The following is a 19,441-nucleotide window of genomic DNA, read 5'->3' as shown; positions in this document are numbered from 1 at the left end:
TTCTAAAAATGCAACTATCTAAACTGGGTGGTGGTTTCAACATACATATAGACACAGGCTGTATAACATTTTGGTCAGCGACAACCTACACATATAATGGTGATCTCATAACATTAAGTGACTGTTACTGGTTCACACAGCATACTTTCTGTTGTCAGAGTACTCCTTGAACTTATAAAAGACAGTTAACAAACAGCAGCAGGCAGGTCCTCCAGAAGGCGGCATTTCTCATAGGAGATGGCAGCTCCACGCTGTTAGTGCCCTTGAAGACCCTCAAGTGGGACAAGATGTGGAGGTGGCTGGCAGTGACACTCAGACGCTGACCTTGTGTAGGCCTAGGCTAACTGTGTGTCTGTATCTTGGTTTTAACAAAACAAAACAAAACAAAAATTGGGGGGCCATCATTGTGGCTTAGCAGGTTAAGCTGCCACCTGCGATCCTGGCATCCCATGAGCACGGGTTTGAGTCCTGGCTACTCCACTTTCAACCTAGCTTTCTACTAGTAGCCTAGGAAAACAGCAGAGGATGGCCCAAGTCCTTGGGCCCCTGCACCCAATGGGAGACCTGGAAGCTCCAGGCTTTGGCCTGGCCCAGTCCTGGCTGTTGTTGACATCTGGGTAGTGAACCAGCAGATGGAAGAGCTCTCTCTCTGTAACTCTACCTTTCAAATAAATAAAATAAATCTTTTCAAAAAATTTAAAAATAGGTGCAAAAACATATAAAGTCAAAATGTATTTAAGCTATAATGAAAGGAGGCCGGTACCGCGGCTCAATAGGCTAATCCTCCACCTAGCGGCACCGGCACACCGGGTTCTAGTCCCAGTCGGGGTGTCGGATTCTTTCTCGGTTGCCCCTCTTCCAGGCCAGCTCTCTGCTGTGGCCCGGGAAGGCAGTGGAGGATGGCCCAAGTGCTTGGGCCCTGCACCCCAGGGGAGACCAGGAGAAGCACCTGGCTCCTGCCTTCGGATCAGCGTGGTGTGCCGGCCGCAGCGCGCCAGCCGTGGCAGCCATTGGAGGGTGAACCAATGGCAAAAGGAAGACCTTTCTCTCTGTCTCTCTCTCTATCCACTCTGCCTGTCAAAAAAATAAATAAAAATAAAAATATAATGAAAGGATCAAAAAAGTCAAAAATTACAGTATGGCAACTAAAGCTAATTTATTAAGAAAAGAAATGTTTGAGACGTTTCCTGTAGGCCTAGCCTGCAATAAACATAAAGTTACAGTATCACAGTTATACTTAGGCCTGCATGTTTACCCCTCACTCACTGATCACTCCGAACAACTTCAGTCTTACAAGCTCCTTCACGCTAAGTGCCCCATATTGATGTTCCCTTCTTTATTCTTTAAACCATATATTTACTCTATGTTTAGATACATAAATGCTGGGGCTGGTGTTGTGGCGTGATACTGACATCCCATATGGGTGCCAGTTCGAGTCCCAGCTGCTCCACTTCAGATCTAGCTCCCTGCTAATGCCCTGGGAAAAACAGCAGAACATGGTCCAAGCATTTGGGTCCTTGCCACTCATGGGGGAGACCTGGATGAAGCTCCTAGCTCCTGGCTTCAGCCTGGCCCAGCACAGGCCATTGTGACCATTTGGGAAGTGAACCAGTACAGGAAGTTACCCTCTCCCTCCCTGTTTCTTCCTCTCTCTCTGTAATTGTTTCAGATAAATAATTTTTAAAAGAGAGAGATATAAATGTTTATCATTGTGATATAATTGCTTGCCATATTCAGTACAAAAATATGTTCTAAAGATTTCTATCCTGGGAGAAACAGGTTACACCATCCAGGTTTCTGTATGTATACTCCATGTTTGCCCACAAAGAAATCACCCAAGGATACATTTCTGAGTTCATCGCCATCATTAAGCAATGCTTAACTGTGCTTATACTGGATGTTATCACTGTGTATAAAAATAGGCAGTTTATTGTGTGTCAATTTTATACGTAAACAGCTGCTTAAAAAATAAAATAGGGGTGAATGTTCAGACTAACAGTTAAGATGAACCCGAAACACATCAGAGTACCAGGTTCAATACTTGGCTCCTGCTCCGGACTCTGATTTCCTATTAATGTATGGGAGGCAGCAGTAATGGTGACTGGGTTCCTGCCACCCATGTGGGAGGCCTGGACTGTTTCTGGGTCCCATGCTTTGTAGGCCTTTGGGAGTGAAACAGCAGGTGGGAATTTACTCTCCCTTTCTGTGCCTCTGCCACTCAAATAAATACAGAAAAAAAGTTAATGAAACAATGTAGCTTACTCTACATTTTCATTCAGTGCCAGATTTCCAAATTGTTTTTCTAGCATTCAAAAAGTTTTCATACCTATCAAGGCATTTTCTTTTGTCTGTATTTGTTTGACACCAAAGGGACTAAGTTGGTATAATTTTCCTATTTGAACTTTAAAAGATGAAAACACACACAGGTGAAGGAGCTTGCCTGCAATGCCAGCATCCCATATGGGCTCTAGTTCGACACCTGCCTGATCCACTTCCAATCCAGCTCCCTGCTAATGTACCTAGGAAAGTAGCAGAAGATGGCCCAAGTGCTTGGGCCCCTGCATCCACGTGGGAGACCTAGAAGAAGCTCTTGGCTCCTGGTTTTGGTCTGGCCCAGCCCAGGTCATTGAATCCATTTAGGGAGTGAACCAGCGGATGGAAGATCTCTCTCTCTGTGTCTCTCCCTCTCTCTATGCAATCCTGAGCCAGAGGGTGTAGGGGGTCACCAGATCTCTTTAAATACAAAAGCACTACAGGTTTTTGTAGAATGAAACTGAAGAAAATTTACATAATAAACACCAAATCAGACTCCCAAATGACTTACTTTCTCCTGAAAGTAGTTTGCTGACAAGTTATAAATTTCCACAGTGCCATCTGTTCGAGAAACAGCCAGTCTGTTTGACTGGTTATTGTACGCCACGCAGCGGATCCCTGATGGAATGTAATTAAAGAACCGTACTCGGTGGACCTTAAATTCACCCATTCCTGGACGAAAAAGAGACACCGTTAAAAGTTCACTGCAGTATGTCCCACGTATCCAATTTATCATCACTGTTCCGGCGGAAGGCTCCAACTAGCTCTCTCATTAAAGTTCAATTCTAACTAACGATGCTTTCATGCCCCATATGAGAATCTGTCAAACAACCTCCTACAAGCTCAGGGCGGCCTGAAAAGAGACTCCTCAGCAAAAACCTAAAAGGCTCCTACGCCACAGACCCAGAATTCCAATCCTTTGGGGGTATCAGGAATCTGTATTTGAGCAAGCACTTCTCCCCAACTCTGTAACGTGCTAAGTTTGCAAATCACAGACCCGACCCAAACTAAGGTAGTGATGGTGGGGCTGATGGGGCAGGTAGAAACGAGAGCGACAGGACTCGGTCACCGACTCGGGCGGCCCGGCCTGACCTCCCGGTCTGTCAGCTGCCCACCCTACCTCCTCCCCCGTCAGCTCACACACTGGGCTCCTCAATGGTCTACCTATAAAGTCAAGATCCCGCGGGCGGAGCACGGGCGTCCGGCCAGGCCCAGTCAGAGCGCCCGAAGCGCGACACAGGTCTTCCCTCTCCCAAGGTCTAGGACGAAATCCGCACTCGGCCCCGGGACAAGGAGCTAGAAGAGCGAGAAGGGAGGCTCACACCCCTTCAGACCCGGCTCCCACGCCCTGTCCCCAACTTACCCACCGCCCGGCGATCGCTTCTCTCGGCGCTCGCCTCCCTCTGCCCCGGCCCCACGTGCGCGCGCACGCGCTCAGGCTCTGCCCCGGAAGTAGTCGCCGCACGAGGCCGGAAGTGCGCAGGCAGTGCTAGCGGCGGCGGCGACGGCGGCGGGAGGTTCGGTTGTCGCCCGTTGGCCGCGCGGCGCCGCGCTCGGCGGCCGCCATTGCAGGTCAGGCCGCGGGCGGGGGTCACGGGAGGCCGCGGGGAGCGAGGGCCGAGCCGGGGTTGGGGGGCGAGAGTGCGAGGGCGCGGACAGCTAGGGAGCTGGGGCCGGGCGGGGCGCGCGGCTCGGGTAGAAGAATGGCGAGCCGAATGGCGAGCCGAGGGGCGGGGAGCGGCGGGGCGGGGGAGGGGCGGCCGGCGGGGGAGGGCGGGGGAGAACCGCGCAGAAGTGGGGGGACCCTTGTGGCCCCCGGGGGGCAGGACTGGGCGTTGGGGGGGAAGGGGTCGGTGTGGAGGCGGAAGGCGGAGGGGAGGAAGGCAGCGAGCGGGGCGGAAGGGGTGGCCGAGCGCGGGCGGAGGACGGAGAAGGGGGCGGCGCGGGCCGGAGCCTGGAGGTACGTGCGGGAAGGGGCTCTTGCCCGGGCTTGGGAGGGAGCCCAGAGACTTGCGGGAGCGGAGTGGAACTGGAACCCAGGAAATAGCGGGGATAGCTTTCAGAAAGGGGTTTTGGAGGAGGGGGTGGGTAGCAGGAACGCGAGGGTCGCTTTAGGGGACATTTTAGTCGTGGGGAGGAGGCTACTGGGAGAGGTAATTGGGGGGTGGTTTTGTGGGTGGGGTTCTGGAGGAGCGAAGTGCTTCGGAACCGGGAGCGATTTGGAGCACGAGGGTGTTAGAGGAAAGACGCTGCGAGAGTGATGTTTGGGAGGCGGGTGAAGCGATTGGAAGCCTGCTCGGGTCGGGGGTGTGGAGGAAAGCAGTTTGGAGAATAGTTCCCTTGGGAGGCAGGGGAAGGGGTTAAACAGCCGGCCCCGCGATCCCAGCTCGGGGTAATCTGGAGCGGGTTGGCGAACTGGGGGAAGCGGAACGAGAAGTCCCAGGGAGTGGGCGGGACTAGGAATAGGAAGTGTTTGTGGCTTTGGCTGAAAGGGGGGAAGGGTCAAAGGAAGAGGGAGGGAAGAGAAGATGGGGGCTAGTGGGAGAAGCCAGCGTAGAGGGGGACCCCTAGCAGGGGCAGGAAGAAAGGGGATGGGCGGGGGGAGATGGCGCGTTAGCAGTAGAGAACTTGAGATGGGGCCGCAGGGTAGCAGAAGATGGAGAAAACTGAAGTAAATCAACTGAAGCCATCTTACCACCCATTGTCTGCAAATACCGTATTTGATTCCCTCCCACGTGGGAATCCTAAAGTGATGGGAATACCACGTGTAATGCAGAGTATCTACACACGTTTTTGAACACACTTCACTGATGAAAAGTTTGGAAGCATTCAGTTCCACCTACCCTCTACGACTCCTTTTTGGAGGCAAGCAAACGACTCGTTTAGAATCAGGACTTGAGACTTAGTGACTTTGTAAACCTGTCAAGAGACAAGACCCCCGTGGAAACTAAAGCCATCCTCTTAAGTCACAAAACCACAGTAACATTGCTAATAAAAAAATCATCTGTATTCAATTGTATTTAAAACTTCCTGAGTTGTTCATTTGGTAGAAAGATACATAGAGAAGTAGTTACTTAGAGAAAGGACCTTCCGGAACTCAGTCCCTGAAGCAGTTCGGTGTGTTTGAATTGTTACCCAGTTGTGTATGCCTGATTCTGTTCTGATGCTGCTTCTACAGGACGACTTAGTCCTTTATGAGCATGAACTGTTAATTATACATGCAGTGTTCAGACATCCTGCTGCGCACGTATTGAGAGTGTCACGTTCCTTGGGTAGTCGCCTGGCCCTGAAGGCTTACCATGTGTTAGGCACTGTGCTAAAAGCTCTATATTCACTACCTAAGTCTTTAAACAACATTTTGAGATAAGAGTTTCTATGCTCAATTTATTGTTGGGGAAACATTCAGTTGCCCATTGTCACTGTAGTGTGACTGACAGAGTCCAGGTCTGACTGACAAGTGAGTGTTTCACTGTGTCCCTCAAGTGCAGATCCTGGGACCAAAAGCAGCTCAGTAACTGCTGACCTGCCTAGCAATTTACAGTGGTGTTTTATGTCTTGTATTTTAGTTTTTGAAAAATAATTTGGGAAACGGCACTCCAACCTGCTGGTTTCACTCACAAGGTACCCTCAACACTGAGAACTCAATCCAGGTCTCCCCCATTGGTGGCAGGAACCCAGCTACTTGAGCTGTTACAGCTGTCTCCCAGAGTCTCCGTTAGCAGGAAGCTGGAGTCAGGAGCCAGAATTCAGGCAGGCACTTATGTGGGATACAAGGCCAATGCTTGTGCCAAGTTTTTTAAAAATATATATTACAACCTTGATTCCTTTTCTTTAAAAAAATATGGTTGAAGCATTGTTGTAGCAAAATTTAATTGTGGTTAGGTTTATCCATCCAGTCAGAGCCCCTTATTTTTCAGTTTTCTATGTGTTTAGTTGGATAGATAACAGTTTATTCTGCCACATTTTATTTTGGAAGCAATTGCTATTATGAGGATCATTGATCAGGCTGTTCTTCCTATGACCTTGGTAAACTTACAACGATTTAACAATATTTAACAATTGAGAGACCTAAGGATAAGAGAATTGTGTAGAAGATTAAAATGAGCCCGTGACAAAGAATGTCCTGTATTCTCTTGGCTTATTTTTCTTCACAGTGAGGAAAGAGCTTTAGGGTAAAGTTTTGAATCCAGGTGGCATGTAGTAGATTTCAGATTTGTAGAGGTTTCAGAAACCTAAATATCAACTGGAGATGATTAAAGAGCAAACTTGCTTTTTTTTTTAATAATGACTTTTTTTCTTAAGTTTTTTTTTTTTTTTTTTAAAGATTTTATTTACTTACCTGAGAGGCAGAGAGAAAGAGGGCTTCCATCCGCAGGTTCACTCCCCAGATGGCTGCAATGGCTGGAGCTGCGCTGATCCGAAGCCAGGAGCCTGGAGCTTCTTCTGGGTCTCCCACGTTGGTGCAGGGGCCCAAGGATTTGGGCCAATTTCTACTGCTATCCCAGGCCATTGCAGAGAGCTGGGTCTTGAACCGGTACTCATATGTACCAGCATCACAGGTGGCGGCTTTACCCGCTACACCACAGTGTTGGCCCAAGATTTTGCTATTTGAAAGGCACAGTTATTGGAGATGGGAGAAGACAGATCTTCCATTGCTGGTTCACTCCCCAAATGGCTGCAATGGCTAGGGCTGGACCATACCAGAGCCAGGAGCCTCTGGGCCTCTCATGTGGGTGTCAGGGGCCTAAGAATTTGGGCCATCTTCTGAGGCTTTCCTGGGCACATTAGCAGGGATCTGGTTGGGAAGTGGAGCAGCCAGAACATGAACTGGCACCCATATGAGATGCCAGCATCACAGGTAGCAGCTCTAACTGCTAAGCCACCGCACTGGCCTCCAAGATAGATTGTTTTGAACTGCCTACCTCACACATATAGTAACTACTTAAGTGACAGGTTTTAGGATCTCCACAGGTTCTTGGCTTAACATTTTGTAAGAGGTGCTGTGAGAATGAGGCTGATACATGTAAGTTTCAGAAGTTACAGAAATGTAAGTTACAGAAGTGTGGTGTGCAAGGGGGCTTGTGGAGTGGTTAGGGTCCACATCCTAGCTCTGCTAGTTTTTAGCTGTGTGATCACTGAACTAGTTTCTCTCAGCCTGTTTCCTCATCTGTTAAATGAGATGACCGTGCCTACCTCATAGATTGTTGTAGATGCAATGAGAATCTAAATGAGTGTTTATGAAAGATTATGCAGAGAATAGAGCCCTTTGTATTGATAGTGCTCTGTCTGGATTTGTTCTTATGAAGTCACACATGGTGTGTGGGTTTTGGGTTTTGGTTATGGTTCCCAATGTGGGTCTGGATTGGTCCATTGAATGCTGTCTCCTTTGCTTCTCCATGACTTGTTTTGGGGCCTTGAAGTCACCTGCACCGCTGCCTTGAGAGTGCAGTGTCCTTAGCCAGGACCTCCAAACTAACCTGGTAGTGACCTGGGACAAGCTTAGATATAAGTAACATTTCTAGAAATTTTGCAGCTCCACAAAGGGCATTGTTAAAGGAAAAAATTTGAGAAAATGCTAGAAGTACTTAAAAAAAAAAACCAAACACTTCTTTTACAGAGCTAAGGTGTTCTGACTACTTCAGGAATACAGAGTTTGTGTGGTATTTAGTTAGCTTATTAGTCCAAAAAAATTAAGTAAAAATTTTCACTCTCTTTTAAGATGGGGGGTAGGGTGCATAATTTATTGCTAGGGAAAGAGGTTTGATTTTTTGCTATACTTCCCCATCTCTCCAGGGCTGTATTCTGGTTATGGTCTATGAAACTGATACCACTTGTTTAATAAGCCACTTTACAGAAATTTCTTCTTGGCTCTACAATTAAATTAGTCAATGTGCAGTTACCGTTTGTAACCAAAGAAATGAGTGTTAGTTGCCTTTAACCAGATCTGGAATTGAATTTACTTCTGAGAGAGATTTGCTGGGAGAACTTTTCTGCTGATTCCCTTTTCCTTTCATGATTTGATAACTGCCTCAAGTGTTGCTTGCTCTTGATAGAGTGGCAGTTTTTAAATAAGTCAAATCTTAACTAGAAAGTGCTCTTATCTTTTCGTGCTAGAATGACTTAAGACTAAAGAGTTAAGAATATTTCCATTCCACAGAGAATTTTCATGTAATGTTTATTACTAATAGGATTCTACTTGTACAGGTAGAGTAGCCTTTGACCAAAATGCTTGGGATCAGAAATGATTCTGATTCTGGAGTTTTTCAGGCTTGGGAATATTTGCAGACTAGATAACGTGAGTATCTAGAACTCTGAAAACCACAAATGCTCCCAAATCTGAACCTTTGGAGAGTCATGTCAGCATTTCAGATTAGGGATGCTCAACCTGTGTTTTATTTCTCTGTGTACCTGTTTGGTTTTTTCTGCCTGCTCTTCAGGGAGTGGAGATGATTGAGCTGCAAATACTCAACTCCACACTAAGTGAAACACACAGTTCATGTTCCCTGCCACCTCCATCAGGTGTGCTTAGCTACTCAGACCCTACCAACAGTTGCCTAGAGTGAACATCTCATGGAGCAAGAAAAGAAATAATAGAGTTTAGACATTACAGGATGTTTTAAGGCACTGAAGTAGAATTGTTAAGCTCACTAAAGGGATGCCCTCCTCCGTGTTTCTTGCTGACTTGGTAACTACAACGTCATGTACACAAATTACGTGTGCCTGGCTCAGTCCACAGGTTCCTGAGCTAGACTGCTGAGGCTCGTATGTCATTTGTACTCTTGTGTGTATCTGCAGCATCACAGTAGGTCTGTGACCAAGCCTGACTGGGTTTGACAGCAGAATTCTGACAGGACTGTGCTACTCGGGCAGGACCTCCTACATCAGCATGTACAGGTGTACACTGAAGCACCAGGGACATGCTGGGGTGCAAGTGCAGCTACTCTGTCTCCGCAGCCGGGCACCAGTTTTCCATTGCCCACTTAGGACACTGTTCCGAAGTCTGAAAATTTTCGAGCATTCAGTTTGCCTAAATGCTCCACACATGACTATCCTCAGCTTGGGGTACAAAGGCTTAAAGATAGATTTTGACTGTCAAAAAATTGGCACTGGTTTCTTCCCTGCATGGATCTTAGTTCATGTTCAACTGTATGAACACCTTATTGCTTCTCTACAACTGCCTGTACTTTGTTATAAATTATACCCATCAAGAAAAATAATACTGTATCAGTTCATCGAATGTTTATTTGGAAGAACTTGTTAGTTAATCTGTTTGTATTATTCAGCCTTTTTTGATTTGTGGCTAAAAGTTCTTCCCAGTCTCTAAATTATAGCCAAAGTTAATGCTGTCAAAATGCTGATTTACTTACCCTACCCTGTAAAAAAACAAGCTCTTCATCTCAGTAGATGCTAACACCTTCACAGCAGTTTTGCGAACAGTTGGTCTTCACAATAGTTTAATGAGTCATACTCTAGATTGTAGCCCCATTGGCAGTAAATGACTTGTGCTTGGTCACACTTACTGTTCCAGGCTTGAAAGCTTGAGCCTGAGTTTAAAGTGTTATCCTTTCTCCTTTAGGAGAAAAGATTTTATATTTCTTTTTTAAAGATTAGTTATTTAGGGGCCAGTGTCGTGGCTCACTTGGTTAATCCTCCGCCTGTGGCATCAGGATCCCATATGAGCACTGGGTTCTAATCCTGGTTACTCCTTTTCCAGTCCAGCGCTCTGCTGTGGCCCAGGAGGGCATTGGAGGATGGCCCAAGTGCTTGGGCCCTGCACCCGCATGGGAGACCAGGCAGAAGCTCCTGGCTCCTGGCTTCGGATTGGCACAGCACCGGCTGTGGTGGCCATTTGGGGAGTGAAGCAATGGAAGGAAGACCTTTCTCTCTGTCTCTCTCTCTCACTGTCTATAACTCTACCTGTCAAAAAAAAAAGATATTTAAAAAGCAGCATTTGAAGGATCTTCCATCCATGGGGTCACTCTCCAAATGGCTGTGACAGGGTGATGCCAGGAGCATCATCTGGGTCTCTCATGTGGACTGCAGGGACCCAAGCACATTTTTTTTTTCCCATGCACATTACAGGGAGCTGGATCAGAAATGGAGCAGTTGGGACTTGAACTAGCGCAGTGGCGTATCCCGCTGTGCCCCAAGAGAATTTTAAAGGTGCCTCTGGTTCTTTCGACAGTAGTTGTGGGGCCTCTGTCTGTAACATGGTCTGTTTTGTATGTTACGCAGTCTCAGGCGCTACCACAGTCTGCCATTCTGCAGAGTCTGGCTTATTCAAGCATGCTGTCTCAATTCCCTGTTGCTGCTCTGACCAGCTTTTTTATGTACTCATTGCCTGCCTAATGCCTTGATTCCTCTTTTCATTCTCACTGGCTCTTGGTTTTCTCTTTGGGGAAGGAGGAATTGGTAGTGCTACGAATATACCACCCGTGAGTTGTGTGCACTGTGTGTCTCAGTAGGCTCATCTACAAAATTTGGTTGAATAACTACATTACAGCATCATACTTTTTGGATAAAGTGCCACTAGTATACCAGGGGACTTCCAAAAGTTCATACAAAATAAGTCAAATGTAAGTTTAATTTGGTTCCAAAAAATTTCAAACCCATGCATTTTTTTTCTTTTTTTCTTTTCTTTTCTTTTTTTTTTTTGACAGAGTGGATAGTGAGAGAGACAGAGACAAAGGTCTTCCTTTTGCCATTGGTTCACCCTCCAATGGCCGCCACAGCTGGCGCACCGCGCTGATCCGAAGGCAGGAGCCAGTGCTTCTCCTGGTCTCCCATGGGGTGCAGGGCCCAAGCACTTGGGCCATCCTCCACTGCCTTCCCAGGCCACAGCAGAGAGCTGGCCTGGAAGAGGGGCAACCAGGACAGAATCCAGCGCCGCGACCGGGACTAGAACCCGGTGTGCCGGCACCTCTAGGTGGAGGATTAGCCTATTGAGCCACGGCGCTGGCCAGAAAATGTGTATTATTAAAAAATGCATGGAGCCGGCGCCGTGGCTCAATAGGCTAATCCTCCGCCTGCGGTGCCGGCACACTGGGTTCTAGTCCCGGTGTCCACTCTTCCTGTCAAAAAAAAAATAATAATAATACACATTTTCTGTGAACTTACTGAGGACTCCATCTGTTTGCACAGAATCCAACCCCGGAATTCTTTTTTGTTTTTAATGTAAGCCATGCTAGCTGCTGCTTATATTTGAAGTTCAGTTGAGTTGACCAACTTCCTATTCCCAGAATGTCTTTGGTGTTGTAGGGCTAGAGCTTCATGCTACCTCATACAGCTGTTGGTGGTGGTCTTCTCCCCAGAGATCCGAAATGAAGGTGAGTGTGCCAGTAAAGAAATCTGCCTTGTGCTTTAGTCAGGCATTTGCTGAGCTTGAGCACAGTTAATGCTAAGTAATTTTGTGTACTAAGTCAGTAAACACTGGACAAACGCCCTCCCTGTAGACCCCAGACATGTGTTCAGAAGACTTAGCCCATCCCCTCCTCTCTGTCCTTCCAGAGTGGCAAGTGCAAGTGCAGCCAATTGTCCTCAGGCAAGAGGGCCTCATTTTTGTTTTTGTTTTTAATCTTTTTTAAGATTAATTTATTTGAAAGGGAGAGACAGGTTTTTCCACCTGCTAGTTCACTCCCCAAATGGCCACAACAGATGGACTTGGGCTGTCCTCCACTGCTTTCTCGGGCCATAATCAGAGAGCTGAATTGGAGGAGGAGCAGCCAGGGTATGAACGGGCATCCATATGGGATGCTGGTTACAGGGGGAGGCTATGCCTACTATGCCACAGCACTGGCCCCAGCAAGGTCCCATTTTAAAACAACTTTTTTTTTTCCCTCATTAAACATTGTTTTAATGGGTCTCAGAATTCTCTGATAGATTTTTGGTCAACTTGTTTCTATTAAAACTGCATTGCATACACAAAAAAATGGTCCACAAAACATGTCTTGTTTCCTTTTGACAGTTTTATGATGCATTATCATTGACCACTTTTTATTATTAAACTTAAGTGGCCAATTGAGCCAAATAGTTCTGAGACCGTCCTTTGACCACTGATAAAGACTGGGGTGGCGGGCCGGTGCCGCGGCTCACTAGGCAGACGCCTATGGCGCCAGGACCCTGGGTTCTAGTCCCAGTTGGGGCGCCAGATTCTGTCCCGGTTGCTCCTCTTCCAGTCCAGCTCTCTGCTGTGGCCCGGGAGTACAGTGGAGGATGGCCCAGGTCCTTGGGCCCTGCACCCGCATGGGAGACCAGGAGGAAGCACCCGGCTCCAGGCTTCGGATTGGTGCAGCGTGCCGGCGTAGCAGCCACTTGGGGGGTGAACCAACAGAGAAAGGAAGACCTTTCTCTCTCTCTCTCTCTCTCTCTCACTCTTTAACTCTGCCTGTCAAAAAATAAAATAAAATAAAAGACTGGGGTGGCAGGTGTTAGGGATGAGCATTTAGCCTTTTGAACTTTCTGAATAGACTTCATGGTCTTGCCAGCTCTAGCAGCCTTCTTGTGCACTGCTTTGATCATAGCCACAGCAACTATGTGTCTCATCACAGATCACAGGCAGCAAAACAACCCAGAGTAGACTAGTCAGAGAAGCTGACAACACACGCGGGCTTGCCAGGAACCTTATCAACGCTGGCAGCATCACCGGATCTCAGGAATTGAAAGCTGTTGTCCAGCTTCTTTCCAGAACAAGAGTCCTCTCCTTCAGCTTAGTAAACTTGGAAGCAGTGTGAGCTGTGACAGTCCAGTCCAGGGGCGTAGCCAGCACTGATTTGTTGTGGATGGTTTAGGATAATCACCTGAGCAGTAAAGCCAGCTGCTTCCGTTGGTGGTGGTTTTTGCTGTCACCAGCAACTTTGCCACTATGAACATCTTTGACAGACATGTTCTCAACATTGAGGTCCACGTCCCCAGGGAGAGCGCCACTCAAAAGTTTCATGGTGCAGTTCAACAGACTTGAAGTCGGTCGTGACACTGAGTGGAGCAAAGTTTACTACCTTGCGGCCGGCGCCGCGGCTCACTAGGCTAATCCTCCGCCTTGCGGCGCCGGCACACCGGGTTCTAGTCCCGGTCGGGGCGCCGGATTCTGTCCCGGTTGCCCCTCTTCCAGGCCAGCCCTCTGCTGTGGCCAGGGAGTGCAGTGGAGGATGGCCCAAGTGCTTGGGCCCTGCACCCCATGGGAGACCAGGAAAAGCACCTGGCTCCTGGCTCCTGCCATCGGATCAGCGCGGTGCGCCGGCGGCCATTGGAGGGTGAACCAACAGCAAAAGGAAGACTTTTCTCTGTCTCTCTCACTGTCCACTCTGCCTGTCAAAAAAAAAAAAAAAAAAAAAAGTTTACTACCTTGCCAGTTGTGAGAACACCAGTCCCCATTTGGCCCACAGGGACAGTGCCAATACCACCAACTTTGTAAGCATCATGTAGGGGTGAACACAAAGGTTTATCAGCTGGTAGAAGGGTGCAGTCCAAGGCTTCCAGCAGTGTGCTTCCAGTGGCACTGCCATCTTTATGGGTGACTTCATTCCTGAACCAAGGTGTGGTAGCACTGGGCTCCACGCGTTCTCGCTGTTCCAACCAGAAATAGGCACAAATAGTATTGTAACCAGTTTTCTTAATGTGGCTTCTGACTTCCTTAACAATTTCCTGCTGTCTCTTTTGGCTGTAGGGTAGCTCAGTGGAATCCATTTTGTTAAGACTGACACTTAACCTGCTTCACATCCAGTATGTGAGCCAGAGGGCATGCTCACAGGTCTGCCCGTTCTTGGAGATACAGCTTCAAACTCCCTGACTCCAGCACCAGCTGTCAGGACAGCACAGGCAGCCTGAGGTGTGCCTACAATCGTGTCCTGCGGCATCAGTGACAGTCATACTTCGCTGGTCCCAGATTTCCGCAGGGAGCTGTCAGTGGTTGTAACCATGCTCAGGAATTCAGCTTTCAGTGTATCCGAGACCCAGGCATGCCTGGAAGAGCCCTTTGCTGTCTCAGCAGCCTCCCTTTAGTGGTGCCACCACATTTGTAGACCAGATGGTGCATGTGCCTGATTCTATATATCTGATGATGATGTTGAGAGGAGTCTCTTCCTGTCCTATTGTGGCTTTGCTTTAGCATTAGTTTTCACAATACCTGTATTCTGGTGGCAAACAGGTTGCAAAAAAAGTAAACCATTGTTGTAGAGTACTCCAAAGTTGTCAGCAGGTGGTGCTGTTGCATAAAATGAAAGTGTCATATATAAGTGGTGTATTTTCGTAGTGAAAGGTGGCTAAAGCATATGATGTGAGTTGCTTTGAAAGTCATCTCACCATTTACTGAAATTGTCCAAGGGACTTTGAGTTCTCTTGGTTTTATTATTAAAGGGCAGCCTTTGGCCTTAAAATTACAACATAACCAAATAGTAGACTTGAATTTATATCATTGCTGAAGAAGTAGAATCTAATATGATTTATTAGTTTGTTTACAAATATGAAGAGTAGGGGCTGGGGTTGTTAACGTAGCTGATAAAGCCGCTGCCTTGCAATGCCAGCATCCCATGTGGGTGCCGGTTCAATTCTCAGCTGCTCCACTTCTGATCCAGCTCACTGCTAATGCACCTGAGAGGGTGGCAGAGGATGGCCTAGGTGCTTGGGCCTCTGTACCCATGTGGGATACATGGAAGAAGCTCCTGGCTCCAACCTAGCCAGCCCTGGCCATTGCAGCCATTTAGGGAGTGAACCAGTAGATGGAAGATCTGTGTTTCTTCTTCTCTGTAACTGCCTTTCAAAGTAATACATACTTTTTTTTTTTTTTAAGGAGTAGAAAATAAAATATACTTGGGAAAGGCAAGTTCACGTAGTGGTCAAGAGGGTCTGTTTGATGTATGGCTTAGTTTCTGTCCTCTTAACAGGGGCCGACTCTGTGGCGCAGTGGGTTAAAGCCCTGGCTTGAAGCGCCGGCATCCCATATGGGTGCTGGTTCTAGTACCGGCTTTTCCTCTTCTGATCCAGCTCTTTGCTGTGACCTAGGATAGCAGTATAAGATAGCCCAAGTGCTCGGGCCCCTGCACCCAAATGGGAGACCTGGAAGAAGCTCCTGGCTCCTGGGTTCGGATTGGCTCAGCTCCAGCCGTTGTGGCCATCTGGGAAGAGAACCAGCGAATGGAAGACCTCTTTCTCTGTCTATACCTCTCTCTGTAACTGTCATTGAAATAAATAAAATAAATCTTAAAAAAAAAAAATTCTCTTAATGGTCTTGAACACAATTTTGATACCAGTCACTTTTCCTTAATGTAGTTGACTGCTTGTGATCCTAAGCAACCTTCGCCTTATGGTATAGAATAAAATGCTTCTGAAGCACTTAGGAAAAGTGCCAGGCCCCTGTAGGGGTAAATTATAGCCACCATCAGTAGTCACATCCTAAATCTTTCTTCTTTCTCTCTCTACAGCTTGTTTCAGTTGCTTTTTAAAGACGGAAAGCTCATGGTGCAAATTGTTATTTCCAGGTGAGTGAATGTACTTTGAATTGTATTTAGCATGAACGATGGGGGTTATACAAATTTGACATTTTTCTGAAGGAATCGGGGTCCTCGGTTACATCATGCACAAATCCTGGCATTTTGAATTCTAGTTCAGTGCATAGCACTGCCCAGTTTCCCAGGAACTGGTGCTAGGAGATCCTTTGGGCATTGAATGGTGGTGTAGGACCCTATTCATCCTTCACCCCTCAAAAATATTGTAACCGCCAGCCCTTTGCTTGCAGTGCGGGGGCTGGAGGCCTGGCAGAATGGGTGCTGATGGAGCTACAGGGGGAGATCGAGGCTCGCTACAGCACTGGATTAGCTGGAAACCTCCTGGGAGACCTACATTACACCACTGAGGTGAGGGGGCTTTTCTTTCCCGCTTAATGCCTCAGGAAAGCAAGCTACACCAAGGTGGTGCTCCCAGGACCCAGAGTGAGGACTGCCCTCAGGTTTGTTATTCAAGTCTAGCTAATCTTTGAAGCTCTGCTTGTTCTCCCCCAACCTCTGTGGTAGCAGGGAAATTTAGCTTTGGGGAATTGGGAAAAGGTCACATTTCTGAAAGTGGAAATTCTCTTACATGGAGCCCCAAAGAAGGAAGCTGGCACAGGGGTGGATAGTCCTTTGTGGCTGCTCAGCTTAGGTAGAAGCAGACCAGCGTGGAGCAGAGGTGCCAGCTCTGCCTGCGTGAGCTTTTGAAGGCAGCTGAGTGGTCTGGCCTTGCCCTGAACCTCAGGCATTTCGTTCTTGTTCTGCCAAAGGGAATCCCCGTGCTGATCGTGGGGCATCATATCCTGTATGGGAAAATCATCCACCTGGAGAAACCTTTTGCGGTCCTTGTCAAACACACTCCAGGGGAGGACTGTGATGAGCTTGGCAGCGAGACTGGCACCCGGTACCTGGTGACAGCACTCATCAAAAACAAGATCCTTTTCAAAACCCGCCCTAAGCCCATTATCACCAACGTCCCCAAGAAAGTATGAAAGAACCTCGGATTTTCCCCAGAGAGCGGCCAACTCCGTGGACTCGTGCTCCACTGCCACCTCGAGGACGGCTCGACAGCTCCTTTGGACCACAGGGGGGTCCTGTTCTGAACACAGGCCACCCACTGGGCATGAACTCGGATCCCTTTCTTATGGCGGCCGGTTCTCTCGGTGGAAATCTGGCCCCATTTCCACGGAACCCATCTCCTTTTCCAGCTTCATCAGGCTCACTGGCTTCAAATCCAGCACCTTTCCAGGCCGGTGCTCGTGACCCAAGCATGGCTGCTTTTCCAAGAGGGATGAATCCCACTGGCACAGGTGCAGTTGCTTTCCCAAGGCCAGGTGGCCTATTGGGTCCTGGCCCAGGTCCAGCTCTGAATGCCAGAACAGGGTCCCTTCCAGGCCCTGGACCTCTGTCTAACCCCAGGTTAGGGAGTCTCCCAGGACCAGGTCCTTTGTCCAACCCAAGGCCAGGTGGCCTCCTAGGAGCAGGTCCTGACCCCAGAAGTGGTGGCCCCATGGGCCCTGGATCTGGACCCAATCTGAGAGCAGGTATCTTGTCCTCTGGGAATGGCCCTCCCAATCCTAGGCCAGTTGGGCTGGGCCCTGGGCCAAATGCCAATCTGAGATCGGGCTTTTTGGGTACAAACCCTGCCCCTAGGTCAGGGATGTTTCCAGGCCCAGGCCTTGGGCCCAACCCAAGGGCAGGTGGCCTGGGTCCAGGCCTTGGGCCCAACCCAAGGGCAAGTGGCTTGGGCCCAAGCCCAAATCTGGATGCAAGAGCCAGTGGCTTCTTGGGTACTGGATCTGGTCTTAACTTAAGAATGACTGGACCTCAAGGACTAGATCTTGCCCCCATTCTGAGAGCAGCGGGTCTTTTAGGAGCAAACTCGGCTTCTCTTTCACAAGCATCTGGAAACATGGGCACAAGCTCATCTTCCATGGCAAGAGTTCCTGGCCCTATAGGTCCAAACGCAGGTCCTGGCTCTCGAGGACTTGGCCTTCCAGGGCCAAATCCATCACCTATGTCAAGGGCTCCTGGCCCCATAGGCCCTAATTCAGCTCATTTCTCAAGGCCAGGTGGCCCCATGGGGGTAAATACCAATCCCTTTCCAAGGGGGACAGGTTCAGGGGGACTGAACCCGACTGTCTTTTCTCAGTCTTCTGGCGCATTGGCTTCAAACCCAGCTACCTTCCAAAGGTCTGCTGGCCTCCAGGGCTCAACTTCAGCAATTTTCCCAAGAGCCTCTGGGCCACTAGGTCCCAACTCAGCTAACTTCCCAAGAGGCACGGGGCTTCAGGGTCCAAGTTCAGCTGCTTTCCCAAGATCTAGTGGCCCATTGGGCCCTGGTCAAATTGCTTTCCCCAGGTCAGCTGCTGGGCACCTGGGCTCTTCTCCAGCAGGCCCTATGGGTATCAACCCAGCTCCTTTTGCAAGGCCAGCTGGGACCTTGGGTTTAAATTCTGCTTCTTTTCCAAGGATGAATGGCCCTGTGAGCAAAAGCTTGGTCCCCTTTCCTAGAGTGGGGAGCCTCCCTGGCACAAACCCAGCTGCTTTCCCCCGACCAGGGGGTCCAATGGCTGCAATGTACCCAAATGGAATGTTACCCCCTTAAATACCACTTTCCCTGCAGGACCACCTTGGTTTCCAGGCTCTGTGGTTCTGGACAGGGACTGTGTCTTAGGAAAAGGGTAGATAGGGAGCTGCTGTCAAGAACACAGCTGGGGCTCTACATCCCGTGAGCCATTCTTTTTCCTCTCTTGACTGAAGGTGAAATGTTATTTGTGGGGCATGGACTGAGGAATCATCATCCTTGCCTTGAGAGAAAGGAGCTGCAGCCTTCCAGAAGGCAGCTGTGCTTTTGTTGCACAGCTTTCTGCCCCTTGTTTCTTACCAGTTTCTTGTTCTTGTGGACTTTTCCTCAGGGATACATTGCCCACAGGTCCCAACTCACATGTAGTTCCCTGCTCACACTGCTCTCCAGAAATGTTGCATTGGTGAACGGACCATGCTTAGCTTGGACCTGGGCATCCTCTACTGCCATACCTTTCCCTGGGGGCCTCGAACACAGAACAGAGACATGGACAACTACTTCACAAAGACCACCAGATACAATGTCGGCTTGCTGACTGGGCGTAGAGCTCTTTCCCTGGGCTTTAGAGGCGGCCAGGTGTAAGGCTCCTCTGCTCATCCAGCTCCCTCGCCACTGGTACATCGAATCAATGAACCTCTCAAATTTAAACTGATGTTAATGGGGTTGGGTGGGGAAGGGGATGAAGGGGAGAAATCACAGTGCTTTGCTCAGCCTGCTGTGAAAGGATGGTTGGTGTTTTTCCTGCATTGTATCTTTTCTTACTGTTTCTTTAATAAATGGGATGAGAGGGCTGCTGCGGTCACTGCATTTTGTTACCTGTTGCACAGAGAAGGGAATTGACCCTCAGCGTTTCATGGTTTCAGCTTGCCCACAGCACTGCATTATCTGTAGCTCAGATGCTTTCGCACAAGGAGGAAGCACATTTCATTTCATTCGCTTGAGCAAAGGGCTCATCTGCCAGCTATTTGGAGCCCCAGCTGTGCCTCTGTAGTCCAAGTTCAGCGCCGTGGGTACACCCTTGTCACTGGTCTTGTCCAGGGGCAGCTGTGACAGCTGATCCTAC

General features: G+C 48.6%; 3 protein-coding genes across 11 annotated transcripts in view; 2 read left to right on the top strand and 1 right to left on the bottom strand.

The window, feature by feature from the left end:
• UTP4 (UTP4 small subunit processome component) overlaps positions 1-3,741 on the bottom strand; it is a 30,348-nt gene extending 26,607 nt beyond the window's left edge. For 4 of the 8 annotated variants that reach the window (XM_051847225.3, XM_051847226.3, XM_089320385.1 and 1 more), the window contains exons 1-2: positions 3,677-3,741; positions 2,825-2,985 (exon numbers count right to left, since the gene is read on the bottom strand). In XM_051847225.3, the coding sequence (XP_051703185.1) occupies positions 2,825-2,983 (159 nt within the window). In that variant the 5' untranslated portion in view covers positions 2,984-2,985; positions 3,677-3,741. Of the gene's footprint in view, positions 1-2,824; positions 2,986-3,433 lie in introns of all 8 variants that reach the window. The other 4 variants (XM_070062639.2, XM_089320387.1, XM_089320386.1 and 1 more) reach the window with 3 other exon arrangements.
• Positions 3,742-3,744: 3 nt separating this feature from the next.
• CHTF8 (chromosome transmission fidelity factor 8) lies at positions 3,745-19,169 on the top strand. 2 transcript variants are annotated; one of them, XM_089320389.1, is made up of 5 exons: positions 3,784-3,885; positions 11,572-11,639; positions 15,729-15,785; positions 16,043-16,160; positions 16,562-19,169. In XM_089320389.1, the coding sequence occupies exons 3-5, from the start codon at positions 15,763-15,765 to the stop codon at positions 16,781-16,783; spliced, it is 363 nt and encodes a 120-aa protein (XP_089176515.1). In that variant the 5' UTR covers positions 3,784-3,885; positions 11,572-11,639; positions 15,729-15,762; the 3' UTR covers positions 16,784-19,169. The 2 variants fall into 2 exon arrangements, with proteins under 2 accessions (XP_051703210.1, XP_089176515.1); XM_051847250.3 differs by lacking the exon at positions 11,572-11,639 and having other exon boundaries at positions 3,745-3,885.
• Positions 16,780-19,169, top strand: DERPC (DERPC proline and glycine rich nuclear protein). The gene has a single exon (XM_051847242.2). The coding sequence runs from the start codon at positions 16,780-16,782 to the stop codon at positions 18,397-18,399; it is 1,620 nt and encodes a 539-aa protein (XP_051703202.1). The 3' UTR covers positions 18,400-19,169.
• Positions 19,170-19,441: the final 272 nt, after the last annotated feature.

Source organism: Oryctolagus cuniculus, chromosome 18, assembly GCF_051225735.1.
Source record: "Oryctolagus cuniculus isolate XC-2025 breed Fujian yellow rabbit chromosome 18, ASM5122573v1, whole genome shotgun sequence".
Classification (NCBI taxonomy): Eukaryota; Metazoa; Chordata; class Mammalia; order Lagomorpha; family Leporidae; genus Oryctolagus; species Oryctolagus cuniculus.
This window is presented reverse-complemented; position numbering and strand designations above follow the sequence as displayed.